The following is a 27,875-nucleotide window of genomic DNA, read 5'->3' as shown; positions in this document are numbered from 1 at the left end:
GTATAGATGGTCTAGTCATGTAAAGATCGAGGCCCCCCAAAAAAAGTGAGAAAGAGAGAGTAGAGACAGAAAGAAAAGATGGTGAAAAGAAAGAATATTTGAAAATCAACAAAAGCAAAGAGAAAACAGTTGATCTGATAACACACACTGACATCTGCGACCTTGCAATGCTAACGGACGTGAAGTGATTGTTTGCACCAAACAGTGTTTGTTTTCTGCCGGTGTGTGTGTGTGTGTGTGTGTGTGTGTGTGTGCAGCAAGAATCCAATTATTGTGGTCAGCCAGAGTGCTGAGTGGACAAATGCAAAAAGACGCCCATGGTGATTATGTACCTGTTTCAGAGCTTTCAGCACTGATAAGATGTCTTCGTCTCTCCACACACACACACACACACACACACACACACACATTGTAATGATAAGCCAATGTCATCCTCCCAGACGTGTTAGCTAACACCAGACATCCGTTGGCTAACTAGCTTGATCGATAACAATCACACCTCAGGGGCTTTCTGACAAAGAGGAAAACTTGTCAACATCACCTTAATAAAGCTCCCATGTTAATGAGCTCTAGAAAAAGGTCAAGTCCAAACAAAAGATTTCCTCCTTATAAATATTGGAGTGTGATTACCATGAGAGCTTGGTGGGCTAATAAAGCCATCAGCCGTAGGCCTCGACGGCCTCTGATTGGCTCCACTCAACATCGGGTCTCTTAGCTGGAGAGACGGTCCTCTGGGTCTCTATGGAGAGCTCCTTGTCAAACAGGAAGTGATTCTCGAAAGCTGGGGGTCAAACGGGAAGTGATTCTCTAGAGCTGGGGCTCAAATGGGAAGTGATTCTCTAGAGCTGGGGGTCAAACAGGAAGTGATTCTCTAGAGCTTGGGGTCAAACAGGAAGTGATTCTCTAGAGCTGGGGGTCAAACAGGAAGGGATTCTCTAGAGCTAGGGGTCAAACAGGAAGTGATTCTCTAGAGCTGGGGGTCAAACAGGAAGTGATTCTCTGGGTCAATAGAAAGGGAAGTGAGAAGTGATGAATTTAGATGAACAATATGTATATTGTGCTAAACAAGCAGAAAGGAAATTAGTAGGTAGGTGAGAAGGAATGTGTGCACGTAAACAAGGACGCATGCCAGCTCTCACACACACACACTCACACATACGTACACACTCACACACACGCACGTACACACACACGTACACACTCACACAGACGCACAAAGGAATCAATATCCCAAACACAAAACCAAATCACAGAGCCTCCAGTCAACCTGATAGAGAGTACTGACCTTGTATTTGTGTCCTCTGGAGTGTGTGTGTGCGGGCGGGAGGATTCATACTGATGACATCACTGACCTCACCTCCCCAGCATGACCCAATCACAGATATCAAATGGAAATAATCATTGTCTGTCTGTGTGTGTGTGTGTCTGTGTGTGTGTGTGTGTCTGTGTGTGTGTGTGTGTGTGTGGGGGAGCCTCTCCAGGCTGCCCCCAGGCTGTGTATATGAGGCTGTAAGGATGATAAGGTTTAAACACAAGGTATGTTCATGTCTTCAGAGTGCTCTGCAGCCTTGGGTCTTAAGTCCCCTGACTCTTGAGGAAGGCAGAAGGCCACAAACCCACTTACAAATAAACCCACACTCAATATTACTGTCTCTGAGTGTGTATCTGTGGGTGCCTGTAATATGGAGCGCATCCATTTGGTGGACCTTGCAATATTGATTCTTGTACGTTTTGTATGTGTGTTTGTGTCCAAATCTATGGAAGCAAATCAGTTCCTGGATGTTGCAATCCAAATTTTTTCGCCTCAAATTTTTTGGGGATCAGAATTTTATTTTTCGAATTTGAGCAACCTAAATTTCTGAACTTTGAATTTTTGGATCAGAAATGTTTAAAATATTGAAATGATCAATTCATATATACATTTTCAAGAGGTGAATTCAAAAGCAACTAATTCGGTGGTGTTTACATTTCAATATTAAGTATTTAATACCTAAAAACATGTCACTGATTTGCTTCCATTCAAATCAAACTTGCTGTGCATGTTGATGTCCTGATGGAGTGAGATGGAACAGTGGTCAGAGTCGGATGTGTTGGATGAACCAGATGCATCATTCCTCCCTGGGGCCTGCAGACACACCTGCTTTGAAGCAAACGCTGATTACCAAGTTCTTCTTCTTACACAGGACACAGTAGGACACCGATAACACCAGTCGATTTCAGTCGCTGTATATTTTGTCCACGAAAACCATAGAAAAAACTGCAAATGGTGTGAACCATTTCAGCTGCATAAACTTTCACAGTTGAAACGGTCAAAAAGATCAGAACGTTGTTCTGCAAACAACTGAAAACCCCAAACAGAGCCGTTCAAGTGGCGGGAAAGAAAAGGCTGTAAAAAGATAATCATCCTCTTTTGAAAGGAAGAAGGAAGAAAATAAATTCTACAGCTGTGGGGATAAACCAAAATGGGATTCCTATTTTACGGTTTAAAAATATTTATTCCGGTCCGTTTAAAAGGTTTACTGGCCACTGGCTTATGATATTCATAGCCCTCTCCAACACGGATAAACCATCTCCTCGCTTCATCTTCCTCCGTTCACACAGACACACAGCCATGACGGCTACGCCTGTTTAGGAGTGGGTTCCAAAATGGCTGCCAAAAGGAGTAACTCACTGGGTAAGCGCACGCATCACAAAGACTGAGGCCTTACAGCCGCCGCGGCCTGGGTTAGAATCCGGCCTTTTTCTGCATCTGTCTTCCCCTCTCTCTTTCCCTGCCCTTCCTGTCACACTTCCCTCACAAACTGTCTAATAAAGCGTGAAAAACTGCAAAAAAATATACCTCAAGATGGCCGCGTATAAACAGTTTGAAGACTCGATCTTTCTGTCTGTACTCAGTTTTTGGGGGGCATTTATACCCTTCATAACTCCTCAGTTGGCCTCAGAACACACTCCAGTGACTTTCACCCTGAACTGGGAGCATATGGGTCCCGCAGGCTTCTTAGTTCTCTCCTCGCGCCAGTTGTCTTCTCACATTTACTTTTAATCATTTAGCAGACGCTCTAATCCAGAGCGACTTACAGTCAGTACAGGGACATTCCCTCCGAGACAAGTAGGGTGAAGTGCCTTGCCCAAGGACACGACGTCATTTGGCACGGGCGGGGAATCGATCCTGCAACCTTCTGATTACTAGCCCGACTCCCTCACCGCTCAGCCATCTGACTGCATAGGCTGCATACGCTCCCACTCGACACACACTCGGACGAGCGCGCTCGCGCATACACACACATCTATGAGACACATTTCTGATCTAGCTCAGGGTCTCTCTCTCTCCTCCTTTCCTCCACCTCTGTTCCTCCACCTCATTATCACCCATTCTGCAGATCCTATAGAACATCAAAACAAGGACAGTTTGATTTATACGTAACTAGAGCTCATAGAATTCCCCACCGCCAACATGGCCTCCTATAAACCTCTATCCGATTAGCTCTAATTAGCGAAAGTGTCTGGGGGTTAAAGGAACTAACCTTTAGATGGTAATCAAGCCTTCCTTTAGAACTCTATTAATAGGATGTTAACTAGCATTCTGATATTCAATCCGTTTTATTTAGCAGGCGCTTGTTTGAGGTGTTTCCCGTAAAATGTGGACGAACTGCGAGACGTTTAAAAAAACAAAGTGTGTGTGGTTGTGTGTGTGAGTGTTTGAGCGATCTAGTCAGACAGTTAAATAAAGTGACAGACCCCCCCCCCTCCCACCCTCAGGACAGCCAACAAGGGGCCAAAACCAGGGGAAAAAGACAGACGAGTAGAAGAGAGGAGGAGAGGAGCGCGAGGGCTGATAGCTAATGTGAAGGGGATGAGGGGAGGATGTAGTGGTGGTGCTGATAGCTAATGTGAAGGAGATGAGGGGAGGATGTAGTGGTGGTGCTGATAGCTAATGTGAAGGGGATGAGGGGAGGATGTAGTGGTGGTGCTGATAGCTAATGTGAAGGGGACGAGGGGAGGATGTAGTGGTGGTGCTGATAGCTAATGTGAAGGGGATGAGGGGAGGATGTAGTGGTGGTGCTGATAGCTAATGTGAAGGGGACGAGGGGAGGATGTAGTGGTGGTGCTGATAGCTAATGTGAAGGGGATGAGGGGAGGATGTAATGGTGGTGCTGATTGCTAATGTGAAGGGGATGAGGGGAGGATGTAGTGGTGGTGCTGATAGCTAATGTGAAGGGGATGAGGGGAGGATGTAGTGGTGGTGCTGATAGCTAATGTGAAGGGGATGAGGGGAGGATGTAATGGTGGTGCTGATTGCTAATGTGAAGGGGATGAGGAGAGGATGTAGTGGTGGTGCTGATAGCTAATGTGAAGGGGACGAGGGGAGGATGTAGTGGTGGTGCTGATAGCTAATGTGAAGGGGACGAGGGGAGGATGTAATGGTGGTGCTGATAGCTAATGTGAAGGGGATGAGGGGAGGATGTAGTGGTGGTGCTGATAGCTAATGTGAAGGGGATGAGGGGAGGATGTAGTGGTGGTGCTGATAGCTAATGTGAAGGGGATGAGGGGAGGATGTAGTGGTGGTGCTGATAGCTAATGTGAAGGGGATGAGGGGAGGATGTAGTGGTGGTGCTGATAGCTAATGTGAAGGGGATGAGGGGAGGATGTAGTGGTGGTGCTGATAGCTAATGTGAAGGGGTTGAGGGGAGGATGTAGTGGTGGTGCTGATAGCTAATGTGAAGGGGATGAGGGGAGGATGTAGTGGTGGTGACAAATGGAGTCATCAGACTAACAGAGCCTATAGAACAGGCTGCCATCTGCCTCCCCATTACTATAATGAAGAGAGCCGTGCTACCAGCCCTGCCACAGAGCCCTGCCACAGGGCCCTGCCACAGGGCCCTGCCACAGGGCCTGTTGGCTAGCTAGGACTCCCAAGCCTTCACAGTGTGTGTGTGAGTGTGTGTGCATCAGAGTGTGCTTGTATCCATGTGTGTTTGTATGGGAGAATGTGTTTTGTGTGTGTTTCTTGTGAGAGTTGGTGTGGCGTCTGTGTGCTAGGAGAGTGTGTGTAGGTGGGTATTGTGTGTGTGTAGGTATTGTGTGTGTGTGTGTAGGGGGGTATTGTGTGTGTGTGTGTAGGGGGGGTATTGTGTGTGTGTGTGTAGGGGGATATTGTGTGTGTGTGTAGGGGGGGGTATTGTGTGTGTGTAGGGGGGGGGTACCCCTTAGAGAAGAGTTATGGCAGCGCAGCAGACGCTTCACACCTCATTGGACGTTCAGAAGCGCCAATCACCTCCCGCACGCCCGCCCCCCGGCCTGTTTGCCTAAAGATTCACAACGCCGTGTTGCTTCGGAGAGAAAGAGAGAGCGGGTTGAGAGAGATGACAGAAAGACAGAGATCCTAGAGAGAGAGAGAGAGAGAGAGAGAGAGAGGTGCAGGAGGAGATGGTAACTGAGCAGAGAAAGCACACAAGTGACTAGAGGCAGGGAACAGTAGATCAAGTTTTTAATGTAAATGTGATTGGTGAGTCATCTCTCTGAGGGGCTGCTGTTGCTGTTTCAAGTCGGCACTCTGCGTTGCCCGGGGAACACACCCAGGTGTTCTGCACGGAGCGCCTGCCACAGGTGAATCTCATTAGGCTCTATTTTAGGAAAGAGTCCTGTGACTGTTTCAGGGACGTGTTCCAATATTCTTCAAATGCTTCCTTCCCTACCCCCCTTTGATGTGGGCCCAGAGGAGGACATGACAAAAGAGAGGTGATGGAATAATGAGAGAGAGGGGGGGGGGGGGGAGAGGTAGCAATGGAGGGAGAGGTTTTCTTGGAAACGGTGGGAGAAAAAGAGGGAGGAAGGTAGAGAAAGATTGAGAGAGAGAATCGATGTGACATCTCCACATTTCAGGAGGATGGTGAATACCCAGGCTATGTGAGCCAGACACGTTTGATTGGTTGACAAAAGAGTCCACCTTCATCAACTGTCTCCAGGAGCCCTGATGGAGAGAACCCTCCCTGCACGTTGTCACGACAACACACATTAGCCGGGGAGGGGACGTTGGAAATGCTGGTGATGGTGGACAGGAGGAGGATGAACAGGGCAGAGAGAAGGAAGAAAGGATAGGTGCAGAAGACAGAGAGGAGAGGTGGGGAGACAGACGTGTGTGTGTGTGTGTGTGAAGGTTTGGCGCAGCTAGCACGGTGTGTCAAGGTCTAAGCAGCTCAGAGGCATCAGGACGTTAGAGAGACTGAGAGGAGTCAGAAAGGGAGGAGTCAGGGAGACAGGGGAGGAGTCCAGGAGACAGGGGAGGAGTCCAGGAGACAGGGGAGGAGTCAGGGAGAGGGAAGCAAAGGTCATGAGTTTTGGCCTGGAGTCTGTGAGGGGGCACCTGCCCCTGAAACCCCCCTCCCCCACCCTCGACCACCCCCCTCCCCCACCCTCAACCGCCCCCCCTCCCCCGACCCCCAGAAGTTGAACAGCCAGAGGGCAGCTGACGGATAAAGAGGGATTAAGACACAAAAAGGAGAGATACTGACACACACACCCTCTGCAGTCAGATGGAGTTTGGCAGTGAATGTGTGTGTTGATATAGTCATGATAAGGCTTTTTTTAAACAGTCTACAGCTGGCGTGCGCGCACACATATTAGATTCGATATGAGAACACAGACAACTCTCTTGCAAACAACTGCACACAAACACTGCCGCACGCACACTGCCGCACGCACACACTGCCGCACGCACACACTGCTGCACACACAAACACCTCAAGCCACCCCAACACCCCCCCGTCTGGCGGAGGACTCAGGCGACGTGGAGAAGCTGTTTGGTGTCTGAGAGAGTTAGAGGAGAGAGAGAGAGAGGGGTAGAGGGAGGGGGGGGGGGAAGATGGTGGGCGAGGGAAAGAGGGAGGGAAAGACAGAAAAGGATAAGAGAGGATTATTTGAACTCTTCCAGAAGCCTTAGACAGTGAGGGCTGAACATAGATGACAGAGGAGAGAGCGCACACACACACACACACACACACACACACACACACTTGCAGAGAACCCCTGAGTAATGACAGACACATTCAACAGTCGTACTGGCCTGATTTCTTTATTTTCTCTTGTCAGAAGGGGTGCGACTGATGAGGGGGGATGAAAACACAACAAGCAGATACAATATCAACAGAAAACACACACGCTTTCAGACACAGCGATCTAGAGGGCATGTGTGGGAAAGTGCAACAGGGTGGGGTCATAGCATGATAAGCAGAGTGGCATGGATATGCATGGGTTGTGGATAGACTTGTATTTCCATAGAGGTGTGTGTTTGTTGTGAAGTGGGTGGACTAGTCCATGTGGAAGCTTGCGGCGGGGGTGAGTGGGTGCTGTGGTGGGGGTTCAGTCCGTTTGGGGTTGGCTGGGACGGACTTGGATCTGGCACTGTGCTGGACCCGGCTCAGAACAGCTCTCTCCCCCACATCTCTTCCCTGACTTGGTATCTTCAAAATGGCCGCCAGTCCGGTGTTGGAGCTGCATCTCTGAGCTCCTGTGGGCCCCTGGTCTGGGTGGAGGGACACAGGCGGAGGGGGGGCTGGGGTAGGGTGGGGGTGGTGGAGGGGAGACAGGACAGTAGAAGGTAGGACAGGGTGGAGGGGTTGTAGAAGAAGTGTCCATCTCTCTGGTTCTCTCAGGGGGGGGGGGGCAGGGTTCTGGTGGTTACTGGTCTGGTTCTGCTTCTGGTTCTCCTCAGGGGGGGGGGGGGGGAGTCTCGTGGTGCTGACTTCTCTACATTCGATAAACGGTCGACAGGCAGTCGGTTAACGGTAATGCCACGCTCTACACACCATGGCTCCCTCTCACGAACTACAGCAGCGGGCGTCTTAACCCCCGGTCCTCAACTTGTTCTGGAGAGAAAGAAGACACACAGAGGGAGAGAGAGAGACAACACGTTAGAGGGAAAAGTAGTTTGGGTGTGTGTGTGTGTGTCAAGGGAAATAACTTGTGTTTTGGTGAGAGATGGAGAGAGAGATGGAGAGAGAGATGGAGAGAGAGATGGAGAGAGACAGACATACAGGGCAAGGGGAAATAGCAAGAGTGAGTGAGTGGGTGTGTGAAAGAGAGAGGCCGTGGGGGAGTGGATTTCATGTTTGCTTTAAGTGCGTCCACAAATCCCTAACACACAGCCCCTCTACCTGTCAATACCCATTTAATCCAGGCTGCTGCATCTGATACCACCAAATAAAACACCAGCAGAGAGGAGAGGAGAAAATAAACTGTAAAAAACAGAGAAAAGGCATTCAAGTGTTTTTAAGCTTAATCCCGAGTCGCTGCCCAGCGGAGTCTGAAACCTTGCTGAGACAACACACTTCCATTTAGAGGGAGGACCCTGAGTAATTATCTACAGCACAACAACATTATTCAGTCCATTTAAAACACGATCTAACAAGCTAGGGACACACCGGCTGGGGCTGTGTCAGCCAACAGACTATGCTAAGGTTTTTCTGAGAACAGAAAACCGAGAGGATAAATATAAATGTCCCACTTCAAGGTTTGAGAAAGAGGGCTATGGGATGGACGGATAGGTAAGATGATGGTGGGGAGGAGAGAGAGAGACAGAGAGAGAGAGAGAGAGAGAGAGAGAGAGAGAGAGAGAGAGAGAGAGAGAGAGAGAGAGAGAGAGAGAGAGAGAGAGAGAGAGAGAGAGAGAGAGAGAGAGAGAGAGAGAGAGAGAGAGAGAGAGAGAGAGAGAGAGAGAGAGAGAGAGAGAGAGAGAGAGAGAGAGGAAGAGAGAGAGAGAGAGAGAGAGAGAGAGAGAGAGAGGAAGAGAGAGAGAGAGAGAAAGAGAGAGACAGAGAGAGAGGAAGAGAGAGAGAGAGAGAGAGAGACAGAGAGGAAGAGAGAGAGAGAGAGAGAGAGACAGAGAGAGAGAGAGAGAGAGAGAGGAGAGAGAGAGAGAGAGAGAGAGAGGAAGAGAGAGAGAGAGAGAGAGAGAGAGATAGAGAGAGAGAGATAGAGAGAGAGAGAGAGAGAGAGAGAGAGAGAGAGGAAGAGATGAGAAAGGAACAGAGAAAGAGGGGGAAGAGAAAGAGGAAGAGAGAGAGAGAGAGGAAGAGAGAGAGAGGAACAGAGAAATAAGGGGGGGGAGAGAGAGAGAAAGGGAGAGAGACAGAGCAGGAGAGAGGAAGCGAGAAGCGGCCATGCGGTTAGAATATGGAATAAAAAGGCCTTTGGAGATCCCATTCCGTGATAAACCCTCTATTCATGAGCCTCTCCAAGGGAGGAAAGATAGAGGCAGAGAGAGAGAGAGAGAGAGAGAGAATCACTACTTTATCTGTCCTTCCACTTCCCCCTTCTCCTCTTTCTGCAGCCAGGTCCCCGTCGCTAACATTATCTGGGCACGCCTGGTGTTGTCCGGTTAGAGGAGTGAGGGACAAGAACGAAGGAGGGGAGGAAGAAGAGAAAAGAAGCCGGTCTAAATGTTATCGTGGCACATTGATGTGCAGTGTGGTAATGATCCTTCACCCAGAAACAGACGATGACAGCACAGGCTGGCTCCAGTCCTTATCCACCGGTCAATATTCCCCGATTAAACGCTGAATTGGATTGCTCTTATCTGTTGCTGATGATGATGGTGGTGGTGGTCTGGCTGGGATAAAGCTATCTAGGGTCATTCTTCGTGTAAATACGAGAGGGTTTAGGGTGCGTTTAAGGGGTGAGTGTGTGTGTTGGGTTCAGGTTGGAGGGAGGGAGGGGGGGGGGGGGTCACGGTTTCATTTAAAAGGTTAAAATGGCCTTCAAGGGCTGAAGGAAAAGCTGCTTAGCAGTCTTAAACGTGAACCTGGGACTTCTGAGGTCAACGTGACCTCTGGCGTTTGACGACTACAGCATCCACTTCCTGTCTGGCCCAGGAGAAGCTACCATCCTCACTCTGGGATGAACCATCACGGTCAACCTGCATGACCCCCTCCTGCTTTATATTTTGCTTTCACCTCCTCCCCCTTTGAAACACTTCCAACTGTCAGATTCTCCCTGTGACTTCAAGAGGTAACGCAGAGATGACGCAGACCGTGTTCCGATTGGGGCAGGCTGACAAATGAGGTCATGACCCTGTATTCAGGGTCACTTCCTGGTACAACAGTTTAGGAGAACATAACAGCGTTTCAACTGTACGCTCACTTCCTGTACGACAGGATTCCTGAATAGGCTACAGGTAGCTAGCGCTTGCTAACTCAGATGAATAAAACATTGCTGTATTTACATGATGTATAACTTATAACAGCCCGCTCCAGACCTCTAGATTGAATACCATAACACCCAGGAGACATGGCCACAGCCATTTTCCCTTCGTAAGAAACGATGAAATTGTAAAGAGGAGAAAACAATCTAATAGAAAAGTCATCTGAATGTAAATTGGGCTTGTTTGGGCGGAGATATTGTATATTTCAGAGTGGGTACCGAGGCTAGGGAGGCCAAGCTAATACGAACACCATTGCCATATGCGACCTAAAGCATTTCTGCTTGAGTGGGAAGACACTTTGAAAGTGGCAGCGGCCAGCCGAGGTCTTATTACATTAAACACACTCAGACCAGACAGCGCCGGAGTCAGCAGATATTATGGAAATAGACCTTTAGGTCTAAAACCTTCTACGTACAGTTGTCTTTATGAAGGCGCCAGACTGGTTAAAGGAATCATGAAGGGGGACGGGGGGGGACTGACACGACAACTTCAGGAAGTTTTTTTTTTTCTGCTTCATTTTTGATTGTGACAGTTTGAGAGAGACAAGAAAGGCAGGGGAGAGGGGTGTCCCCAGGTGGGAATCGAACCCGGGCCCTGGGTTTGAGGCCCCAGCCCAGGGTCCGTACCATGAGATCCAGCCGCTCGCCTTGGGAGAGCGGGTCTGAGATGGTTCTCATGGTTACCTAGCGAGCACACAGGACTACTCTACACAAACACGTACTGTCTACGAATCACTGAGCTCGTCTACCAGGAGCACACTCACAAGTCCGTCGCCCATGAGGGAGCATGTACAAAGTCCCCAATCTGTTCATGTAGCAAGAAAGAGACAAATACAGACACAGAGAGACAGTGAGAGAGGAGGACACTTCAGAGATTTATACAAAATATTTTGTTAAAAAGTCTTGAAAATCTTGAATGCCTCCGTAGACACAAGGGTTAGGGGTTAGGGTTTGGAGACCCACCTGTTTAGCGTTGTTGACACACTGAAGGTAGAGGGCGGCGATGTTGGAGCAATGCAGCGTCCTTCCTGTGTTCTCTCTGTAACACTTCAGGATCTGGCCCTGCAGGTCGACACACACTGGACTGGTCTCATAGCGCCTGGGAGAGAAGGAGGGGGAGAGGGAGGGAGAGGAAGGGAGGGAGAGATGGAGGGGGAGAGGGAGGGAGAGGAAGGGAGGGAGAGATGGAGGGGGAGAGGGAGGGAGAGGAAGGGAGGGAGAGGAAGGGAGGGAGAGATGGAGGGGGAGAGGGAGGGAGAGGAAGGGAGGGAGAGATGGAGGGGGAGAGGGAGGGAGAGGAAGGGAGGGAGAGATGGAGGGGGAGAGGGAGGGAGAGGAAGGGAGGGAGAGGAAGGGAGGGAGAGATGGAGGGGGAGAGGGAGGGAGAGGAAGGGAGGGAGAGATGGAGGGGGAGAGGGAGGGAGAGGAAGGGAGGGAGAGATGGAGGGGGAGAGGGAGGGAGAGGAAGGGAGGGAGAGATGGAGGGGGAGAGGGAGGGAGAGGAAGGGAGGGAGAGATGGAGGGGGAGAGGGAGGGAGAGGAAGAGAGGGAGAGATGGAGGGAGAGATGGAGGCAGGGAGAGAAGGAGGGGGAGAGGGAGGGAGAGGAAGGGAGGGAGAGATGGAGGCAGGGAGGGTGGGAGAGAAGGAGGGGGAGAGGGAGGGAGAGGAAGGGAGGGAGGGAGCGATGGAGGCAGGGAGAGAAGGAGGGGGAGAGGGAGGGAGAGGAAGGGAGGGAGGGAGCGATGGAGGCAGGGAGAGAAGGAGGGGGAGAGGGAGGGAGCGATGGAGGCAGGGAGGGTGGGAGGGGGGGAAGGAGAGAGGGAGACAGAAACAAACAGTCAATATGTGGATTTCTCACAGCAATGCTTAAGCCCAGATCAGCCGTACTGTACAGCCCAGGGGTCAAAGGTGGCTGCAGCCATGGAGGCCGACTGCAGTGGGTAGTGAGGGGCATGCCGATGTGTCCATTACAGCAGGAGGGAGTCAATCGCAGGGCCGAGAGGACGTGTGAATCCTGTCAATCCAGTCCAACCGCGGCCACCTGGGAAGGTCCGGATCGTCCCTCTGGAAACTAAAGGATCTATCGGCCTCTTCCTACGTGCTTAGTGCTGTTTTCTTTCAAAACAAAAAACCTGATCAATGTCACTGAAGGAGATCCTGGAAAAGTACCGTGAAGCGAAAATTAGAGGGCGATGGTTGACATGCACCCGATAACCCCCAGCAACAACGATGGTGGTGGTGATGATGATGATGAAGGCTAATCTTTTGTTCTGTTTGAAAACACCACCATTGCTTCTGTGCGCATCCAATTTGAAAGCCTTCAAAAAGCAAACTCTCACCACAGTGACAAGAGACTATCGACCGTCGCTAACTGGGTGCTACTGAATCAATATTGATTGAGCTCGGACCACTATAGACGTCGTTGATTACACCCAAACACCTTTGTTGCTGTCACCTTGGTCGTGCTAAGGTGACATTTCAGCGGCTAGCACCACACCACAGGGCTAACATCTGTCCATCGGGTGCAGTGCTTCTTTTATCACTGCCATACGAGCGACTCCCACACGGACGCTAATCTACTGCTAAATGCTAACTCCAGTTTATTTTTTACCTCAGCGCACTGGTGCTCATTCAATATTACCCTGCAGTGCTGTCTGCGTCCCTAAGAGTTAGCGCCTTTTCGCTAACCTCAGCAACAGAGTACTGGAGGGTCCAGCAGTCCTGTGCTATCAGCTAGCGCCAGTCTCTCATCGCACACCATAAATCCGCCATAAAAGCCACACCTGCACATGCTAGGGCCATTATGCTAATGGCGGCGTCATCCTTTAGTACACACCAGCGCTCAGGACAGCGAGGCCATCCCACTAAACAGCTCTGAGAGGGAGAGAGAGACAGAGAGAGACAGAGAGAGACAGAGAGAGAGACAGAAGGAGAGAGACAGAGAGACAGACAGAGAGAGAGAGACAGAGAGAAGGAGAGAGACAGAGGGAAGGAGAGAGAGACAGAGAGAGAGAGAGGCATAGAGAGAGACAGAGAGAGAGAGAAGGAGAGAGAAGGAGAGATGGAAGGAGGGAGAGAAACAGAAGGGTAAAGAGGGGGTAATTCTGCCCCTGTCAGCACCTCTGAAAGCCTTCAGGGAGAGCTCAGCTTCTCCAGTTAGACTCTGGTGTTTGCATTGCCCCTGGCATGAGAAAACACCCTCATGTGGGCTATAAAGCACGCCATTGGCCGCACGGGTCATTACCCAGGATGCAATGCGGCAGGACGCCGCCGCCTAGGACCTCTACGTACATCCCCTGCCATGCGGTTAAACCGTCATCCGATTTGAATAATCTATTTTTAAGCAGGCAAGCCATTTTTGATAGGGTAGGCACAAAAATAATTAAAAAAAATAAGGGGGGAACACTCAATTTAGTACCACAAAGGATGACCTTACTGGTCCCTTTTTAGGCACACAGAGAGAGAGGCCGTGTCTGAGTCTGAACAGCTAAAGAGGGACTCCTACCCCCCCGGCTTCATTCATTATACTGACTTTAGGCATCTTCAGGGGCTGTACGCTCAAACGCTAATTATTTTCTTAAGCGTTTGCGCTAATGCCAGGTGCAACCTGCTGATACAAACGGCAGTGTTTATCATCCCTTAATGGCTTTTGCAGGAGAATTCAAATGGGCTTAGAGAGGAGCGCTGATGCTCAGCTGCCTGCTACACTCCCCTTGTTCTGGGAGGAGGGTCTCCACATGGGGGGGGCGGGGGCCCTCCACATGGGGGGGCGGGGGGGGGGGGAGGGGGGAAGGGGGCGAGACCATGTTTGAGTTAATCACGAGAACAATAACACTGTCTCACACACACTCGCACGCCGGGTCATGCATCATCCATCATTAAGATGAACGTTAACTCCACGCAGCCTACACACACACACACACACACACACACACACAGTCCCTGCCTGTTCAATATTACATTAAGCTTACCCTAGTCTGACTATCCAGCATCTGTCTGCTACTACAGGGCACACAGAGGTGCTGTACAACACGGACCATGCTTCAAAGGGTCAGGGAAGGACACTTCCACCGTCCCCCGCTGGACCAAGGGGACGCTACGGCGTGTATAATAGCACATCACGGATGGCCCTGTTCCCACGGTGACAGGACACTCTGATAAATATAGTCTGAAAGAACTACGGAGTTATTGTGTTCCCATGAAACCTGAGGAGAAGGTCTCTGGTAAACATGGAAGTCTGCTCTCGTCCACCGAGGGAACCAGACAGCACAAACCCACTCCCTTTGAATGAAATATGTGACCTTTACGATGGTAATAGGATGGAATAAAACATTTTTCTTGCAGTTTTTTTAAAATTTATTTTTACCCGGGGTTTGAGAACAGACGTGTGGTTAATTTGCTCTGACGTAATGTGGCTCTCGACCAGAGGGGGCGCTGGTTCATGGTGTGGCAAGGCTTTGTTTCAGGGAGACACAATCTCTGACCCGTCGCTCCGGGGTCACATGCTGCAGTTTAATCATTCTCTTTCTCCCGCTCTGTCTGTCTGTCTCACTCACACACACACTCCCTCTCTCACACTCTCACACACACACTCACGCTGAGAAAGAGTGAGTGAGAAAGAGCAAGACAGAGATTTAATTTCCAGGTCAAAACTAGCCTCTGTCAATCCAAAGCTCCTATTCAGCCTCAGCTCCAGTCCAGCCTCTGCAGGCTCCTGGGATATTTAATAAAACTCGAGAGAGAGAGAGAGAGAGAGAGAGAGCGAGAGAGAGAAAGAGAGACACTAAAACAAATGGAGACATCTAGAGCAGGTGGAATGTGTGTGTGTGTGTGTGTACTGTAGCACACCAATGGGGCTGGGGGACATCTTAGTGGTTATATGAGTTTGGGCTGACACCATCTGGATCAGTAAAGGTCTCCATACCAACGCAGAACTCCACTGCTACGATAGAACAACCCCCCCACCCACCTCCCCACCCCCCCTCCTCCACCCACCTCAAGACTATCCCTTCTTCCCCCACCGCCTTGATCCAGACATGGGAGAGAGGGGGAGCAGGAGAAATAGGGAAGACACAGGGGGTTGTTTTATATCTAAATATATTTCTCTATCTCCAGTATGGTTTATACACTCCAGTATATTCTCTATCTCCAGTATGGTTTATACACTCCAGTATATTCTCTATCTCCAGTATGGTTTATACACTCCAGTATATTCTCTATCTCCAGTATGGTTTATACACTCCAGTATATTCTCTATCTCCAGTATGGTTTATACACTCCAGTATATTCTCTATCTCCAGTATGGTTTATACACTCCAGTATATTCTCTATCTCCAGTATGGTTTATACACTCCAGTATATTCTCTATCTCCAGTATGGTTTATACACTCCAGTATATTCTCTATCTCCAGTATGGTTTATACACTCCAGTATATTCTCTATCTCCAGTATGGTTTATACACTCCAGTATATTCTCTATCTCCAGTATGGTTTATACACTCCAGTATATTCTCTATCTCCAGTATGGTTTATACACTCCAGTATATTCTCTATCTCCAGTATGGTTTATACACTCCAGTATATTCTCTATCTCCAGTATGGTTTATACACTCCAGTATATTCTCTATCTCCAGTATGGTTTATACACTCCAGTATATTCTCTATCTCCAGTATGGTTTATACACTCCAGTATATTCTCTATCTCCAGTATGGTTTATACACTCCAGTATATTCTCTATCTCCAGTATGGTTTATACACTCCAGTATATTCTCTATCTCCAGTATGGTTTATACACTCCAGTATATTCTCTATCTCCAGTATGGTTTATACACTCCAGTATATTCTCTATCTCCAGTATGGTTTATACACTCCAGTATATTCTCTATCTCCAGTATGGTTTATACACTCCAGTATATTCTCTATCTCCAGTATGGTTTATACACTCCAGTATATTCTCTATCTCCAGTATGGTTTATACACTCCAGTATATTCTCTATCTCCAGTATGGTTTATACACTCCAGTATATTCTCTATCTCCAGTATGGTTTATACACTCCAGTATATTCTCTATCTCCAGTATGGTTTATACACTCCAGTATATTCTCTATCTCCAGTATGGTTTATACACTCCAGTATATTCTCTATCTCCAGTATGGTTTATACACTCCAGTATATTCTCTATCTCCAGTATGGTTTATACACTCCAGTATATTCTCTATCTCCAGTATGGTTTATACACTCCAGTATATTCTCTATCTCCAGTATGGTTTATACACTCCAGTATATTCTCTATCTCCAGTATGGTTTATACACTCCAGTATATTCTCTATCTCCAGTATGGTTTATACACTCCAGTATATTCTCTATCTCCAGTATGGTTTATACACTCCAGTATATTCTCTATCTCCAGTATGGTTTATACACTCCAGTATATTCTCTATCTCCAGTATGGTTTATACACTCCAGTATATTCTCTATCTCCAGTATGGTTTATACACTCCAGTATATTCTCTATCTCCAGTATGGTTTATACACTCCAGTATATTCTCTATCTCCAGTATGGTTTATACACTCCAGTATATTCTCTATCTCCAGTATGGTTTATACACTCCAGTATATTCTCTATCTCCAGTATGGTTTATACACTCCAGTATATTCTCTATCTCCAGTATGGTTTATACACTCCAGTATATTCTCTATCTCCAGTATGGTTTATACACTCCAGTATATTCTCTATCTCCAGTATGGTTTATACACTCCAGTATATTCTCTATCTCCAGTATGGTTTATACACTCCAGTATATTCTCTATCTCCAGTATGGTTTATACACTCCAGTATATTCTCTATCTCCAGTATGGTTTATACACTCCAGTATATTCTCTATCTCCAGTATGGTTTATACACTCCAGTATATTCTCTATCTCCAGTATGGTTTATACACTCCAGTATATTCTCTATCTCCAGTATGGTTTATACACTCCAGTATATTCTCTATCTCCAGTATGGTTTATACACTCCAGTATATTCTCTATCTCCAGTATGGTTTATACACTCCAGCTCATAAATCATATTGGGGAGAAGGTGAGGGGGGAGAGGGGTGGGGGGGAGAGGGGAGGAGACGGGAGGGGTAAGGTTATGACAGAGGGAGCGGGGAGATGCATTGAGATGAGATGTTTTATCAGAGGAGGGAGGTTGAGGAGAGGGGGCGGGGGGCAGGGAGAGATAGGGCGAGAGAGAGAGAGGGAGAGAGAGTCTGGGATGTAGACATGGAGGGAGAGAAAAGAATGAGCTGTGTGTGTGTGTGTTCATACATGAACACTAAAGGAGAAACACACCAGCAAACAGCGACCAGCGAGGGGGGAAACAGAGAGAAAGAGAACGATTGGAGGCTAAATCAAAACAACAGAGGGAGGGAGAGAGAACGGAGGGAGAACGGAGGGAGAGAGCACTGTGGTTCTTGGGGGGGGGGGGGGGGAGTGGAGGACTCAAAGTGGAATGAAAAGAGGAACAGGAGAAAGAGAAGAGGAATATAATCCCACCAACACTGAGTGCTCTCTAGAAATGGTCCTACCAGATCAGCATGAGAGGATGAAGGCATGTAGCATTTACACTGTAATGAAGCAGAACATATTACCAGGCCCCCCTCTCTCTCTGTCTCTGTCTCTGTCTCTGTCTCTGTCTCTGTCTCTGTCTCTGTCTCTGTCTCTCTCTCTCTCTCTCTCCTCCTCTTCACGGCAACTGTCAGCTCCATACAAGAAACAACCGGCCCAGGGATCCTCAATCCATACATTAAAGGCCCTATGTTGAGGAACAGTGGACACAGTAAGATGTATGTCAGGCAGTTCACTGTGGAGCAGTAATCTATTACTGTAATGGCCTCAGCATCGCTCCATCTGTCAAATGAATGATATTGACTAAGACTGTCACTGTGGGATCTATATGTTGTGAGGATCCATAGAAGACTGTTCATGTTTCATTGTTCAAAATACAACGTACATCTTTTTAAGAAAAATCTACAAATTCAAGAAAATCTGTTTAAGAAGGGGTTTGATTACAAAGTTCGATACTGACACATTTTTCAGCCAAATGACATATTGACCGAAACTAACGGAGAATGAACAGTGGGACACATCGGGCTCTCCATACCTTAAGTACTCACTCTTAAGTGCAATACTTCTTCATTTGTCAAACAAAACATGTCGACACACCCCCCCCCCCTCCAAAGTATTGTGATATATGTGTCTCGTGTCCCAGAGTATGGATTCCTACCAGATACCCAAACCCAGCTCTCTATGGCCATGGGTATATTTATCATGGTTTAGGGGCACTTAGGGGTTAATAAGGTTAAAGGGTGAGAGTAGGCCCCAGTCCAAACGCCCTCATGCTCCCCTTACTTAAGACAAGGCCCCGAAACCGGGGAGGCGTAAATAAATACAAATGATGCAGTTAGAGAGAAAAATGACACACTTTCATCTCGCTATTGCTTCTTAAACAAGACCTGACCCCCCACCGTGAAATCCATCAGCGATGAAGAGACAGACAGATGGGGGGGGAGAGAGAGAGAAGTACAGACATCGAGATGAAAGTAGAGATAGACAAAGGGAAGTCAATTGAGTGTGAGAGACAAAGATAGATAAGAAGGAGAGTCTGAAAGAGAGCAGAGAATAAGAGATATTCAAATACAGTGAGAGACCAATGGCCATGTAAAGAATGTTCTCAACATGGTTTCACTGTCAGGAGGAATCCTCTCTTTCAGGACGGCTGTGGAAGGGTAACTCCTCTGGCTTCCTTGATCAGAGTGAAGGAGCGCTTCTCAGAACTGCAGTAATGCATGCAACACACACCTGGGCCTGCCTATCCCCCTCAGCTTCATCCAGACGTGAGCTATCGCCTCAGAAGGTGACTTCTAAACCAGTCGCAGCCCAAAGCTACGAGTGTGTTTTATGCGTGTGTGTGTGGTGTGCGATCTACACACACCGTGTGAAGTTCAAACCGTCGCTAAGCTTTCTCACCTTGACCGACATCATGTCCAGGGGTCCACGTTGCCTAGCTACGCTCCTGTCCTGTAATGGCAGCGGTCTGATCATCAACTGTCAAAGTGTAGAGCCGGTCACCCCCCCCCCCTCCCATCTCCCCCCTCCCTCCCCCCCTCCCCCCTCCCTCCCAGATCAAAAGAGAAGGCTTACACTAGGAACAGGAGTCTTTAGCTCCAGATCCTGGGCTGGATCTGTATTCTGCACTCAGAGAAATATTCAAAAGACTCCCACAACTGTTTAGTTCCCTTCTTCTGTTTAATGAATATCAATATGCAGAGTCGTGTTAAGCTTCAGTCACAGGAGCAGGACTTAGAGCCAGCAGTGTTTGTTGTTGAATATTGATGAGGGAGGGAGAGAGTGAGGGAGTCTCTTTCCAGCAGAGAAGGGAGAGAGGAGAGTGAAAGATGACCTGTTGACCTGTCAGCAGGAAACATGGCATTATAAACTCCATTCACAAGAGATTTATATTCAACAAGTTTTACTTCCACGCCTCCTCTGCAAGTGTGTGTTTGTGTGAGTGTGGTGTCTGTGTGTGTGGTGTCTGTGTGTGTATACAGATGAGGATGGGCCTGACAGACTAAAGAAAATATTAAAAACAGAAAGAAATGTGAGGAGAGACATACAATACCAGTGACATACTCAGATGAGATTTGACTGTCTCTCTCAGGAGAGAGCTGAGACCACACACACAATCTGATCTTCGGACAAATGTCACCATCAAGTACAACTCTCAAGGGGTCTCGACAGTAAGGTGTGTGTGTGAGTGTGTGTGGTGTGTGGTGTGTGTGTAGTGGAGGGATTCAATCCCCCCGAATCAGAAGATGTGATGAAATCCTCAGTGATGTCCAGAGCCCATGCTCTCTCCATAAGGACCCATAACACACAAGGAGAAGAGCCGGCTGTACTAAGCATCTCAAAGCCCCAGTAAAGGTTAACCCTGACAGCAGGCTTACAGGCCCACCTCTCCCTCCCTCTCACACCTCTATAATCTCCCATTTCTCATTCCCTTCCACTCCTGTCAGACAACACGGGGCTCCAAAGCCCACTGGGTCAGTCCTACACAGGCCCCGTCCTCTTCAGTGTGTGGACGCCCTGCCCCTACACCAGGCATGCTCCAGGCTCCAGTGTGTGGACGCCCTGCCCCTACACCAGGCCTGCTCCAGGCTCCAGTGTGGACACCCTGCCCCACACCAGGCATGCTCCAGGCTCCAGTGTGTGGACGCCCTGCCCCTACACCAGGCCTGCTCCAGGCTCCAGTGTGGACGCCCTGCCCCTACACCAGGCATGCTCCAGGCTCCAGTGTGTGGACGCCCTGCCCCTACACCAGGCCTGCTCCAGGCTCCAGTGTGGACACCCTGCCCCACACCAGGCATGCTCCAGGCTCCAGTGTGTGGACGCCCTGCCCCTACACCAGGCCTGCTCCAGGCTCCAGTGTGGACGCCCTGCCCCTACACCAGGCCTGCTCCAGGCTCCAGTGTGTGGACGCCCTGCCCCCACACCAGGCATGCTCCAGGCTCCAGTGTGTGGACGCCCTGCCCCTACACCAGGCATGCTCCAGGCTCCAGTGTGGACACCCTGCCTCACACCAGACCTGCTCCAGGCTCCATTGTGGACGCCCTGCCCCTACACCAGGCATGCTCCAGGCTCCAGTGTGGACACCATGCCCCTACACCAGACCTGCTCCAGGCTCCAGTGTGGACACCCTTCCCCACACCAGACCTGCTCCAGGCTCCAGTGTGGACACCCTTCCCCACACCAGGCCTGCTCCAGGCTGGGAGGCAAACCTGGCCGTCAGCCAGAGTTTGGGATGAGAGCAACACGGTTTCCGTCTGGCGTCACGGCAAAAGAGGCTGACCATGATGCAACACTGGAGGAGAGCTTGGGTCCACCTGAACACATTCTACCTCTTCACAACACAACGAGCACAGCGTCTATTTGAGAGTGTCTGTGTGTGTGTGTGGTTGTTTGTGTGTGAGATTTGCAAATTGGAAGTGTGGTCCATTCAAAAGGACTGTGAATCTGTGCGTATGTGCCTCTGGGCTCAGGGGCCCAGGAGAGAGAGCAAATCGAAGTGAGTGAGAATGTGGGTAGTTTAGATTTGTGTGTGTGTGTGTGTGTGTGTAGTTTAGATGTGTGTGTGTGTGTGTAGTTTAGATGTATGTGTGTGTGTGTAGAAGTAATGAGGTCACAGTAATACAGTGGTGCTACAGTTGGGAGAACTCCATCATGCCAGGAACTCTGCCGGGAATACTGCAGGAACGTCAGGGAACAGCTGCACCACGCACACACACACACACACACACACACACACACACACACACACACGCACTACTCAACACACACAGATACACACGCACGCACACACACACACGCACGCACACACACATCCACACGCGACAGTCAACATACCAGATTGCAAACACACACATACGACAGCAAACTCAAACGCACACTAGCAAACGCACATCTACCTCTCATATCTTCAGAGAACAAACTGTGCAGTTAATCTGTGTACCTTGTCATCACACATACAACCACAAACAAGCCTGCACCAGTCGGACAGTGGACATACTAACTACTTGCAGCAGAACTGGGCTGCAGAATAGAACCGCACACACCAACATAGAACACGACCACGCCCAAACAGAACTAACTCCCTCCCTCCCTCCCTCCCTCCCTCCCTCCCTCCCTCCCTCCCTCCCTCCCTCCCTCCCTCCCTCCCTCCCTCCCTCCCTCCCTCCCTACCTCCCTCCCTCCCTCCCTCCCTCCCTCCCTCCCTCCCTCCCTCCCTCCCTCCCTCCCTCCCTCCCTCCCTCCCTCCCTCCCTCCCTCCCTCCCACACACACACACACACACACACACACACACACACACACACACACACACACACACACAGTTGATTTTGGTGTGTCCATGTGTGCTTGTGAACATGTGACACACGCCAATCCAATGCTGTAAGCCAGTCTCTCCAAATGTATTAATGAACATAAAGAAGTCTTGGCCCAGTCAGGAAAGGATTCTCCTGTAGAATAAGATCTCCCACACACCCTCTTATAAAGACCATTATCATATCTAAACCATGTTCATTCTATCAATTATAGATGTGCCCACTCTTTTACAGTCCTCTCCAGGGCAATTTGAACTTTCAGAAAATCAAATGGCGTTAAGATAAAATATCTGGTCGTAATATTCAACTGTGTCCTAGATATCAATGCCCTCCCTCTCTGTCCCCCTCTGCAGAGTTGTAGAGGTCTTATCCATAGGGAGACCTTAGGAGAACTCAGAAGAGCAAGTGGTACAAGGATAAACACTGTGTCTGTTTAGCAACGTCCACAAATACACACACAAGCTACAAAAACTTCCATGCACACAAAAAACACACAAGCTACCAATGAGTATGAGGCACGTACACGCTGTACTGAACACACCCTCGGAAACCCGATTAGTTGACTCGTCTCCCTCCCTCCCTACCTCGTAACACCAGACCTTCCCGCCATTTCATTGACAAACAAACCCTTCCCTCCCCAAGCCCTCTAATCCAATCACGGCCCTGGTAATGCACCTCCTGTAATCCAATCAACCAATCAGAGAAGAGTTCTCCCATCACGTGGCCAGTCGCACACCCGCCTCACGTTAGCAGTTAGCAACAGTCGTGTCACTCTAATGATATTCCAGTACATTTTCTTCGTAATGTGATTTGGGAAGTCTCAAGCCCCTGCTACCCGAGGCTAACGCTAGCCCCAGCGGGCGAGCTAATCAGTTTCTGGCATTTCTGAGGGAGACAATGATCCCGGAGTTAGCGCCGGCTAATGACGGGCTAACCTGATTAGCGCTAGCCCCCAGACAAGGCCCAGAGCCTGGCCCCCCTAAGCTCCGCCTGCTGTGGGCTCTTCATCCACTTTCCTTACATTACTATGGAGTCTAATGGTCTCTTATTAGGGGATAGATGGAACACGAATGGACTGGAAATTGACATAGTCTTTAGTTACATGTATGAGCTAGCTAATAGGCTGTTTGGTATGCTGACATACACCTCATTTTACAGTGCTAACAGGCATACAGTAGGCTTTTTAACTGGCATACAGTAAGCTATTTAACCGGTATACAGTGAGGTATTTAACTGGCATACAGTGCTGAACACAGCATACATTGGGAGTATTCAAAATAAATGCTCTTCCTGTCAAACAAATAAACACAGCAACAACAAAAAAGGCACTGTAAAAGGTACACAACATGGCCGGACACCAGATAGGAGGTCCATTTCATAAGAGGCTATCAGTGAAGCGCATCATCAACATGAGCTGACAGGCCGGGCTAATGTGGGCCTGATTGAAAGAGATGGGCTGGCCTGGAGGGAGAGCCCAAGTTTCCTCTGGTCAGATATGCCACAGAGACACTGGGAATGATATAATACGGGAAACAGTAACAAATTTGAAAACTTAATATTTCTCTGATAGCAACAGATGATGCTGTTGAACCGTTTCCAAGGAAACCTGTGGCGGTGGTAAAGGGTGATGAGTTTCTACACGGCGTTGATGGGCAACAGAACTTACTTGAACTTGGCGTTGACTTGGTCAGCAGCCTTGTGGTAGTTCTCTGTGGTGACCTTGTAGAACTGAGCACTCTGGAGAGAGAGAGACAGAGAGAGAGACAGACAGAGAGACAGACAGAGAGAGAGACAGACAGAGAGACAGAGAGGGAGAGTGAGTGAGAGAGAGACCGAAAGAAAGTGTGAGAGAATGTGTGAGAGAAAATTGAGAATGCAGGAGGGCGGAAAAGAAGAAAAGAGCAAGGAATAAAAAAATTGATGGCATGTCAGAATCAGATTGCAACACTTACATAAAATAGATAAGCTTATCCAATTTATTCATATCTTCTCTCTGCCTCTCTAGAAGTTGGCGTTGTTTGGGTGGAAGAAAACACTGAAGCCTGGCCAAGCCTCCTTCTCTGATTGGCTTGTGATGGACACCAGCCCAGTCTGATTGGCTCGTGATGGACACCACCCCAGTCTGATTGGCTCGTGATGGACACCACCCCAGGCCTCACACTGCAGCCATCTCCCAAACTCTATTAAAACTTTATGGATGGGGATATTGAGGGCGCAGCAGCATTAAGAATCAGGGCTCGGGCTTATTTCTGAATCTGCGTTGTTCATGTGGTCAGGATTCTGTGGCTGCTTCTGGTGTGTTAGCCTACCTTTATAACCATCTAGCAGCATGTACTGTGTGTGTGTGTGGTAATGATTGTCCAGTCGGAGTAGAGTGTTTTAGAGACAGCAGTGCGCTTGGCAGAGCAGCCTATCCAGTCGACACCAGGTCCTCTGGTGGGTCATAACAACAGAGGCCAAGGCGCAGCACTCAACCTGAATTACCACCATCCCCATACACCTTTTAATATGCTTTAGGAAGCTGGGGGGTTCATGGTGCCGCTGCGATTAAACACTTTATATATCTCAACGCCAGTAAAAGTCATATTTGATTGTTTGTTCGATCTCGAGTTAAAATGCTTTTGGAGGAGGGTTTAGGCACCAAGGACACAAATACTTTTAGAGGACGCTGCATTTGGTCATGCAGAGATGGAGACTTCCTGTGTGTCACTTCCTGTCGCGAGTCAATCGTTGGCCGCGTCTCTCCTAGGTGCCCTTGTGCAATCATCTCACCCTATAATACGCCTGGAATGGCAATTTATCTCCGTTGTGAAGGAATCAATAGAAATGAACAGAGCAGGAGGAGGATCGATAGCCATGTGTTATGGTTAGAGGGGATCTGGGCTGGGGAGATATGACACGACACTGTGCTGAAAGAGACACTTGCAGCTAACACCCTATTTAAAATGTCTGCTTTGGAAGGTTCGCAGATTAGAATGACATTGTCAGCTATCTTAAGCCACGAACACTGCGGTCTTTTATCCATGATACAGACACATAAATATCAACTGTTAAAATAGGCTGAGGTCATAGATGGCATTTGCAGTATATAAAATGTAAATATTCTGTCTATTGTACAGTATGTATGATGTATCTAGGATTTCATGAGACGGGTAGTCAATAGTTATTCTCTAAGTTTATAACAAAGCTGTTTGTGATGTCAGTGTGCTGCAGACGGTGATATTGGACTGTGCGTGTGTGTGCGCTAGGTGTGTGTGTGTGCACTAGGGGTGAGTATGTGCGCTAGGTGTGTTTGTGTTTGTGTGCGCTACGTGTGTGTGCGCGAGGGGTGTGTGTGCGTATGGCAACGTCCCTGTTAGGAATAGAGATGGTGAGGTGGCAGTACCTGTCTAAATGGCAGAGCTGAAGCTAATCACAACTGTAATCCACCAGGAAGCACAAAAGGCCATGTGTGACACTGATTACAGGGCCAAGTCACACACACACACACACACACACACACACACACACGACAACCATCTACACCAACAGACACACACACACACACACACATACGATCAAACAGGCACTAGACAGTGTCATTTGCAGTGGTGTTGTCTGTGATTAGAGAGTGGGCTTCAGCGGTGATTTTTCAGACGTCCACAAACTGATTTTGGGAGATGAGCCAGGGCATGACAGGACTGGACAAACACCACCCTCGCTTTGATTTGGGCGCCAACACTTCACCACTCCACAAAAGTCCTATTTTTGCAAGGGGGTAACAGACCTCCATGGCACTTGTAAACCAATCGGGGCTTGATTAGTCTCAAACCGGATTGGTCCGTTCGTTCTCGAAAGGAGGCGGCTGGCAGTTCTCCCAGACGATAGGAGCCCAGCTGAGATACACCGTACCAGACCCAGGCTAAGAACGAGTCGGTTTGTTGACAGCTCGAAAACCCTTTCATTTTTTTGCTCCCATTTGCGTGGATGGGCAACATTAAGCTCATCTAGTGCTAAAACAGTAAGCTGGTGAGGGGTGTCGTAGACAAATGAAGTCATTATCTCTAATGCACTCCGGCGATACAGAGGCAGATAGAAGCAACCTCGTGGTAGACTTGCCTTCAAATTAAAAAGCCCTCGCTCCCCATTTTTAATGAGGAAAACAAATAAAGACACGTTAATGGCTTCTCGCTGTTATCTGTTGCCAGGCAGGAGGCAGAGGTTGTGTGTGTCTGTGTGTGTGTGTGTGTGGGACCCCACAGCTTTGACCATTAGTGTGTGTTTCAGCTCCAGTCTCTCCCACCCTGTAGTCAGTTGTGTGGTGGTGTGGTAGTCACTGGGTGACATGTTCACAGAGAGCTCGTTAAAGTACAACTCTGAACATGTACAGATCACACACTGGTGATTTGATACATCCCACATAATTTTCTCAAAATAAATCTGCTTTTCTTATCTTAAACACAACGTTCACTACTGCTGTGTGCGTGTGTGCGTGTGAGTGTGTGTGTGAGAGTGTGGGTGCGAGTGTGTGTGTGAGAGCGGAGACTCCTGCTGCAGAGGAACCCGAGGTAATGAAATCAAGGGAGCAGGGAGTGAGGAGGGAGGGAGCAGGGAGGGAGGGAGGGAGCAGGGAGGGAGCAGGGAGGGAGGGAGGGAGGGAGCAGGGAGGGAGGGAGGGAGCAGGGAGGGAGCAGGGAGGGAGCAGGGAGGGAGGGAGGGAGGGAGCAGGGAGGGAGGGAGGGAGCGGGGAGGGAGGGAGCAGGGAGGGAGGGAGGGAGGGAGCAGGGAGGGAGGGAGGGAGGGAGCAGGGAGGGAGGGAGGGAGCGGGGAGGGAAGGAGCAGGGAGGCAGCAGGGAGGGAGGGAGGGAGGGAGCAGGGAGGGAGGGAGGGAGGGAGCGGGGAGGGAAGGAGCAGGGAGGGAGCGAGGGAGCGGGGAGGGAGGGAGCAGGAAGGGAGCAGGGAGGGAGGGAGCAGGGAGGGAGCAGGGAGGGAGCAGGGAGGGAGGGAGGGAGCAGGGAGGGAGGGAGCAAGGAGGGAGCAGGGAGGGAGGGAGGGAGCAGGGAGGGAGGGAGCAGGGAGGGAGCGAGGGAGCGGGGAGGGAGGGAGCAGGGAGGGAGGGAGCAGGGAGGGAGGGAGCAGGGAGGGAGCGAGGGAGCGGGGAGGGAGGGAGCAGGGAGGGAGGGAGCAAGGAGGGAGCAGGGAGGGAGCAGGGAGGGAGGGAGCAGGGAGGGAGGGCCAAGCCCCTCCTGGAGGACAGGCCCCAGGGCTGGCAGCACCAAAGTCAGTCCACAACACCCCAGCACAGCTCTGGAGCTCTGTGATTAGCCAGGGAGAACTCGGTGAAGCATGAATTTCTTCTTTCAGGAGATATTAAAATAGCTAAACTGCAACGATATGAGAAAAAGGACTGGAGAGACGCTTCTGCAAGAGCAGATTGAGGGTTCAGTTATTAGAGCATTCAGCGCTGGGCCAGTCTGTCAACACGCACGCAGGTTTAGACTGTCGAGTCATGCACTCCTTGCTCCGTTTGTTGACTGAAGGCACACAAAAAAATGTCATTCCTGAATAGATTTGTCCTGAACGCCAGAGCACTTGGCTTCCAACCGTCCTGGTGATTCAAAGTCAAAGCACATTGTCACGACGGAGGCAGTGAGAAAGTTGTCATTCCTGCTGGACTGGAGTCCTCAGAAAGAGTATCGATCCCTTTCGGCAGATATAGAACATTTAAAGCCCCATAATGGCTTCTCTAACTGTCACCCCCTCTTCCTATCAT

The 27,875-nt window shown here is 49.3% G+C and overlaps 1 protein-coding gene across 5 annotated transcripts in view; it reads right to left on the bottom strand.

Moving 5' to 3' along the window:
• Positions 1 to 7,056: 7,056 nt before the first annotated feature.
• chchd3a (coiled-coil-helix-coiled-coil-helix domain containing 3a) overlaps positions 7,057 to 27,875 on the bottom strand; it is a 58,159-nt gene continuing 37,340 nt past the window's right edge. For 3 of the 5 annotated variants that reach the window (XM_084701705.1, XM_084701708.1, XM_084701709.1), the window contains 4 exons: positions 23,790 to 23,860; positions 11,161 to 11,296; positions 10,962 to 11,002; positions 7,057 to 7,865 (listed from right to left, as the gene is read on the bottom strand). In XM_084701705.1, the coding sequence (XP_084557831.1) occupies positions 7,856 to 7,865; positions 10,962 to 11,002; positions 11,161 to 11,296; positions 23,790 to 23,860 (258 nt within the window). In that variant the 3' untranslated portion in view covers positions 7,057 to 7,855. Of the gene's footprint in view, positions 7,866 to 10,961; positions 11,003 to 11,160; positions 11,297 to 19,496; positions 19,654 to 23,789; positions 23,861 to 27,875 lie in introns of those variants that run through there. The other 2 variants (XM_084701706.1, XM_084701707.1) reach the window with 2 other exon arrangements.

Source organism: Hypomesus nipponensis, chromosome 7 (assembly GCF_054491055.1).
Source record: "Hypomesus nipponensis isolate SF chromosome 7, ASM5449105v1, whole genome shotgun sequence".
Taxonomy (NCBI): Eukaryota; Metazoa; Chordata; class Actinopteri; order Osmeriformes; family Osmeridae; genus Hypomesus; species Hypomesus nipponensis.
The sequence above is the reverse complement of the archived record's forward strand: the minus strand, read 5'-3'. Positions and strand labels throughout refer to the sequence as shown.